This window comes from Megalops cyprinoides, chromosome 10 (assembly GCF_013368585.1).
Source record: "Megalops cyprinoides isolate fMegCyp1 chromosome 10, fMegCyp1.pri, whole genome shotgun sequence".
NCBI classification, from domain to species: domain Eukaryota; kingdom Metazoa; phylum Chordata; class Actinopteri; order Elopiformes; family Megalopidae; genus Megalops; species Megalops cyprinoides.
In genome coordinates this window covers 21,541,277-21,549,082 of record NC_050592.1, presented here as the reverse complement: position 1 = coordinate 21,549,082, position 7,806 = coordinate 21,541,277, and the positions used below count along the sequence as shown (strand labels likewise).

The window sequence follows — 7,806 nt, the reverse complement described above, 5'->3', positions numbered from 1 at the left end:
ACAATAATAGTAAAGACATCAAAACTATGAAACGGCACAAATGCAGTAACCAAAAAACTATTACAAAGAAATAAAAAATATCTTATATTTTAGATTCTTCAAAATAGGCAAAAAAAAATCCTTTTTTTTTTTTGGAAAGAAATTCATACATAGGCTTTCAACTTGATGATTTATGTCTATGTTTCTCATTGTGTTAATCAGGTGTTCAAGACCACTGATTAAGGGGGCATCATTGCAGTAAGTGCATCCCCTGAGAAGCTGTGGAATGACACTGTAAGAAGTAACCTACACTGTAATAAATAAGGATAACGCTGTGATACGATATACCATAAATAATAACAACCAAGAAGACAGAAAGAAGCACAGCCCGTGTCCCAGCTGATTCCCTTTACCGGGCCCGTGCGTCGCGCAGTGATGTAATGTGCCTCAGTTGCCCGGCTGGCGCTCCTAATGAACTCCCTCCGAGTCTGATTGACACTGAGGAGGGCGGGCTAGGAATATAACTGGATCAACAGCACAAAGACGGAAGACTGTGTGGAACTGTCCTGTAAATTAGCGCGTCACTGTACTTGTTCAAACAATGCTCGAATACATTTAGTTAGATTGTGCGATCGACGCGGAGACACGTAAGTTTAGTATATCATTATGTACTTTTAAAATGTGTGCAGTTATTTCTTTTGGCGCGGATACTCGGTTGTCTGTGTACCGCGGTGACTAGGTATCGGCTGCAAGTGACAAGAGTCCAGTTAAGTGTCACTTTCGTGTGGAGTGGTTTTGCAACCGACTGTTATTGCGCTTGCACTGTAAAATAACATTCAGGAGACATAAGTAATGTACGTAGGATTTGGATTGCTGGATACTATATAATGCATGAAGGAATTATGTACTATATAGCACAGAAATTCTTTACAGCAACAGGCTTTTTTAATTTTTTTTTTTTTTTTTATCAAGGACACAGTTTCATTTAAACGGTCGAATTAAACTGGCGGTTCATTTTTATTTGAGCAGCACCTTCTCTCAGCGAGGGAAATTCAAATTTAAATTTTGTATTGTCAATTTCCAGGAATTCGGGTCCTGATGGGGATTGAAACGCAAGCCATTGTCCCTATAGACTGGACTCGTAAGGAAAATAACAAGGGCGACATTTGAAAGTGGATATTACACCAGACACTACAACATACAAGACAATATGGACTTTCAAGGCATCAGTGCACAGGCAAAACCACCGACAGGGTAAGACCACAAATGTTTTTTTCGCATTATGCGTAAACTTTGAGGCTCACGCGTGAGGTATTTTAAAGCATAGGAACATCATATTACGTACAAGTAACGGAATAAGATATCCAATGCGATCGGTGTAATCTATTTCTGCCACGGATTTTACTTTGATCCTCAAGGGGAGCATAATTTATGGACCAGGCGCTACGTTTGGATGCAGTTCAAATCTGACTGCAGTCTGGAACGCTGAACCGCAGGGATCTACACATATCTGCTGTTGCAAACGTTCATTTTAACACCTGGGCAAAACGGTGTAATCTGACTTTAAGAGAGAGCAGGCACACAGGGCACCACTAAATCAAATCAACCGCAAAATGGGTTACAACTGTTGCGTTTCTGTAACGTTAGTGAGTCGCCCATACAGAATCGCTTAGAACTTTACCGGGTTGCTGTTAACTGAGGCCAATGGATTTTTGACGCATGCGCAATATCATTTGCCTTTGTTAGTCCATTGACAGGGTGGCGAATGGTGATTAATTTCAAATGTGGTTAAGAACAGCAGGTAAATGGGATGGGCCATCTGGCAAACGGCAAAGCACGTTAGAGCTGACCAAGAATAGATTACTACGTTGTGCCAAAAGGATCTTTTTTTATGAATAAGGAGCTTATGAGAGAATTTGTGTGTTCAGTGTTTGAGGAGTTTTCTTAAGGGGCTGAGTCTTTGAGTTGGCTACCTTGTAATGCTTTTGATAAACTATGCTCCACAGGAATTATCTACAATTACTTAAACTGATAGACTGACTTAGTGCACTTCTGTAAGGAGTTCCATGATCCTTCATGGAGAACCAAGCAATGCCACTTCTCCATAAATGACTGCTTTTATGATGTTGTGATAACTATATATACGTTGTCTGCAGTGTTTGTCTGCTGATCCTTATTTTGGTATTTTGTTTGTCTTACTGCTGCCAAACTTGAAGTTGTGCTTGAGGAGTGGTACTGATGTTGTAGTGGTACTGGTACTGTAGACATACAGGTCTCTTCTCCAGAATGCAATCACAGATGTTTAGTGGAAATGAACTTCTGGTGTGCAGGTGTCTGTGAGTTTTCCTTTGCTAACCAGAGACTCTTTTTGCTAACCACACTCTTTTTCATCCTGTACACATCCTCCTTGCTCCAAACACACAGAGGCTGTTCATTCAGGCTGTTGGCACCGTTCAGGATGTTGCACCCTAGTGAACATAATTAGGCCGTTTTTTTTTTTTTTTTTTTTTTCCCAAGCCCAGATCTAATGCTCCAGTGATTCGGTTTGGAGGAGTTTACATAATGACACCCTAAGGCCAGGCAGAAGCACATGACTATCTGTGGTTATTTAAAGGCAGCAGTTGCTGGACATTCCTGCTGCTGTGTGCTTGCACTCCTCCAGCCCACTGTGGCCATCCCTGAATGTAATCGGCAGTTAGGTGAGAGGCACCAGCCTGACTCTGTCAGCACAGAAGTGTCTGCACTGTAACCAGAACTGCAGCCATAACCAAATACAGTGCTCTTCTGTGGTTCCCTGCCCCTTTCTGTTTCCCAGGCCATAACCAGGAAAATGTTATATCTGTTCCTGTCAAAAAAAAAAAAAACATATTGTTGCTTGTTGATTAGTCTTGAAGTGTCAGTTAGGTTAAGTGTATGGAGAGAAATGTATTGAGTTGATTGTTTTCTAATTTTATAACAAATGTTGAATGCAACTTATTTGTCTTTGTTCCATATGTTAATCAAGTGTTGAAAACATGTAACACCACCAAATAATGAAAATGGAAAAAAAGTCTTGTAGTCAACACAAGAAACTGATGTGCTCAACTTTTTAGCCAAATGCATGCATTTTTGTTTTATTGCCAAAGAACTGTAACTGTTTTGTAACTGGCGGCAGTGTAGCATAGTGGTTAAAGAGCAGGACTCGTAAGTGAAAGGTTGCCGGTTTAATCCCCGCTGGGGCACTGCTGCTGTACCCTTGGGCAAGGTACTTAACCCACAATTGCCTCAGTAAAATATCCAGCTGTATAAATGGATAACATTGTAAAGAACGGTAACCTATGTAAGTCGCTTTGGATAAAAGTGTCTGCCAAGTGAATAAATGTAAATGTAAACTGTTGCATTTACGCCCAGGATGTGCATAACCAAGGAGTGAGAGATCCGAGCTCCTTCTGCTGGAAGAAGGGCAAATCTCTGAAAAGCTGTACTCCTCCCTGTGCTCTCCTCAGCAGAATGACAGGTTTCAGCACAGTCAAATACGGTGAAATTACAGTGAGCGCGGCGCAGGATTTCTCCGTAGCGGATGCAGAGGAGAAGTCATTGGGCGTTCCCCACTTTGCTCAGTGGCACCAGGGCTTTTTTTCAAGAGGGTTTTTTGTGCACCAGAAGACTTCGGCAGCTGTGATTGTCTCATCACCCCTCCTGACCGAGTGGTAGCATCACTGCAGAGGCTGTGACTTTGTTTCAGGGGTTAATAGTGGATTGGAACTTGTGAAACACAGCTGGGATGGGATTACTTTACTTCAGAGGAGATGAAATACCTACATCTGTAACCTGGTGACTGAGCAGGCAATTTCAGCTGAGCCTCTAATACAGCTTTTGGTCAGAGGATAATAGAAGTTTTCAGGAAATTAAAATGTGAAGTCTAGGCTCAGTGATGTCAGAGGTGCAGCAAGCCTGTAGTTTTCTATTTTCATTGAGCATAGAGCATAAAAGATAGAGCTTAATTTTTTATTATATTGTAAAGAGATTTCACTATACGTGTAAAGTTGGAGAGATAAAAGCTCAGTGCATCTAATTGATTATCAGCCTGCCTTTTTGCAAAATAATAAATGGGTAAATAAATGTTAAATGTTATTTGGACAAAATGTTTTGGACAGTCGTGAAAGGGTGATCAAACTGACTGCAGTAAAGGATAAGGTAAAAATCTGTTGCACTTTCTTAGAAAGGCAAGAACAGGGAATAATGAACAGGGAACTCAGCATGCCATTTTTAATTAATGTATCATGTGCCATCTCTTGAGAATTTTGAAGTACACCTGAGATATGGTATAGTCATTGCAAAACACAATATCGATAATTAACACCTTTGTGTGTGTGTGTGTCTGTGTCTCTGTGTGGCCTTGCCTGTGTGCCTTTATTTCTCTGATGTTGCAGACAGGGTGGTGCAGTTCTCATTTTGTTCTTACAGATGTAATCTGTTACATTTTAATGGTTACAGATTGTCATATTATTGTCACAACTGCCACTAACCTTTAAATGTACAGGTGTGGTTAATGCACTAGACATTCAGTGTATAGTTAACATTTTTAAAAGTTAAAAATAGAAAATAGGGAATTTGTAAATGTGCTTATGTGTATGTCACAATGTCAAAGATCCTTTGTTGGGTAGCTACTGTATGTAGGCTGCATAATCTAAAGGTCAAAATGAAAGAAAGCACAGATGAATGTGACCTTACCCAAAGTGTCCAATGCATCACAAATTATAAACCCTCTGTAGTTTCACTGTAAATTTGTGACAAGTCTTGAGCATGCTGTATACACATCTAGGGTTCTGTTTTTTGCTACACCTGGATATGTGACTGTGTTTTCTCTTGAATAACTGTCAGACTCACTCTGTGGTGTTGTTGGCTATATCTTACAAGCACCAGTTATGTCAGCGTTTTATAACTGAAGGATATATGTAAAGATCTATGTAAAGTAAGATGTGAAGTGCCAGTGATTACATGCCATTCAAAGCGAAATCCTTGACTGTCATCAGGTACCGTGTGATTGAGAATGCAGAAATTGCCCATTAGGAGTAAAAATTGGGCAGACACAGTGAATACAGTTGTATTAACACTTATGAACAGACAGACTCTTTTCAGACTAAAGAACAAAGCAGCCTAATAGAATGATGCCAGGGCTGTGCCCTATAAAATAGGACAATTGACCGAGAACATGGAATATTTTTTCCATAAAATAAATGTTTATAATCCATGAGGATTGATTGACAACTGCTGAGTTTAATGGACATCATTTTAAGTACACTTTGCAGTTAAAGTAAGAGGTGATTATAAGTTTTTTTGTTATTTGCAGCAAGGTTTTTTGAGTGAAAGTTGTTAAAATGATATATTGAAGAAAAGTCTGGAACAGGCAACCATATGTTTTAAGAGTGGCATAATTATTAACAATATATAAATACTGATGGCCTTTAAAGCTCTAGAAGTTGTAGTGTTAAGTAGGGCATATTTGATCACTAACTAAATACAGCTTTGAGAGCTTGTTTACATAAGCAGAACCAAGAATTTCTATGGCAGGAAGAATCCAGGAGAGTCTGAGTTTTGTCAGAATTATACAGAAGCTCCTTGTAGCTTTACAGTTAGTTGTGAGTCAACATCATTTACCCTGGAGTTTGTATTTCACTGGTGAGCTCAACATCTCACTCCTATTTCATTTCATGAGTCACCAGTCAACTGACCTAACAACCATAAGCTCTACATCTCCGCTGCTCCACTGCCCCCACCTGTTTTTTTTTTTATAAATACAGTATCCTCATCATCCTCTCTGTCCCTCACACACACACACACACACACACACACACACACACACACACACAAACTCATACACACACACACACACACACACACACACTCACTCATTGGACATTAGATTTGTGGAAAGACTAAAGTGTGCGACACTGTGAATAGATGTTATAATTTTTCAGAGAGATAAATATGGATAAACTCAAGGCCTGCGGAAAGCTGAGAGGCCCAGAATGTGCAGCAGGGCAGCAAGCTTGGCTTAAAATAACCCCCTTCTCTTTTATTAGCAGCTTCATTTAAAAATACCTCAATCCCCAGCAATTCAAACAGACGTTTGAGCTGCTGTGTGTATGCTGTGTGAAAACAGTAGCTTTAGAATGTAACCATTGCTTGAGTTGTGAAGACCCAACGTTGTGACTGTCTGGAGCCTCTGGGGCTGCTTTAAATCTGGGTGTGCTCTTGGTGGGGGCGGGAAGCTGGGTTACCATGTTATTTTGAGACTCAGCTGACAGAAGTTGTAGTTTGAGGGCTGCAGGGCATTAAGGGGAATCAGGGGGCCTGTGGTATGGCATTGAGTGCATGGAGCTGAGGGCTAGGGGAGACTCTGTGGTATGGAGGGGGGGTATGTGGGGGGGTGGGCAATAAAGAGTGAGCAGTATGGTGGAGGAGGTACAGCTCAGACCTGCAAAGTGGCTACTTTATGGACACCAACAATCTATGGAACGTTTCAGGTTAGAAAGGCTCACAAGTATACAACAAAAAGAGTTGAACACTTTAAGTAACAGCTTTGAAGCACCTTGATGTTCTACGGCCATGCTGCATTGGTCTTTAAAACACAATCTCCTTAGATTTGTGTAAAGTATGAACCTCTAGTACTTTCTGCTTCTAGTTTCTAGCTTTCCTTAAAGTTGTACAATGTTGTCCCATGAAAACGTTTGACTATTACCACGCCTTACATAGCTATGGCAACAAGAGCAGTCATTTTGGTGGTGTCCTTTCCATGAACGTGACATATTTGTGCAGTATCCATTCTCTGCTCTTGCAGTACTCACACTGTTTGTGGCGGTGCGCTCTGTAGCCTCCCTCACCTGTGTATGACTCTGTTCTAAGAGTACCCGATGAGGGAATATGCTCTGCGTTAATTGTTATTTCCTGCTGTACCCCACTCCCCCATGGGGACTGTCTCCCCCAGGCGGGATCACCTTGCTAGCTGCCTGTTGTTTACTCTCTGCTGTTGGCTCAGACACCTGAGGCTCTAGGCAGGTTGGTACCAAGAGAGCAATCAGTAGGACTTAACCCCAAAAGGGAGAGATGCTGCAGGGAATGACGCTGAGGTGAGATTAAATCCAGCATTTTCAGTACTTCCCCGAAGCTTTTAAACTGCCGTACATTCTTCTTTTTTTTTTTTTTTTTTTTTTTTTTTTGGTGGTGGACTGAAAAGGTGACTTAGAATTTAATCTTGTATTGCCTTCCTGGACCTGGATGTGATGTTAGATCATTAAAATATGTTACACTGAAACACAAACTGCTCCCTGTTGGCAACTGTGAGAATAATAAATGAATAAACTGTAGTCAGTTACATGTGACGATGATATGAACTATTTTAAAAATGTGAGCATAGCCAAAAAAGGAAGCATGGCTCTTCATGCTTCTGTTTTAACTGTTTTAATCATTCTTTTACAATGGGGAATGTGAGAGCAATCCTAAAATAAATTTCCTTTCATAGTTATTCACATAAAGACATCAACATGAAATGTGAACAGGAAAAAGCCAACAGTGGAAGTATTTGTTGCTCAAATAAATTAAAATGTGCTTATTTTAAAACAAACAACACTGGTGTGCAAATGTAACTGTTTTATTGGACTGAGGTCTGGAGATAATTTGAGTAACATTCACTTAATCTCTGTAGATTTGGTGGGATGCTGTATTATTATTCTGCTTGAATATACATTTTTGATCAAGCTTGAGCTTCCTATCCTATATTTCACAAGGTCATTAGTATCAGAAAATGCAAAGCAAGGCCCAACCACCATAAAATAATTTCACTGA

General features: G+C 40.3%; 1 protein-coding gene across 1 annotated transcript in view; it reads left to right on the top strand.

The window, feature by feature from the left end:
- Positions 1-493: 493 nt before the first annotated feature.
- The window catches only part of cobl (cordon-bleu WH2 repeat protein), a 66,765-nt gene continuing 59,452 nt past the window's right edge, over positions 494-7,806 (top strand). The window contains exons 1-2 of the mRNA XM_036539549.1: positions 494-626; positions 1,064-1,233. Coding sequence (XP_036395442.1) covers positions 1,190-1,233 — 44 coding nt within the window. The 5' untranslated portion in view covers positions 494-626; positions 1,064-1,189. The remainder of the gene's footprint in view (positions 627-1,063; positions 1,234-7,806) is intronic.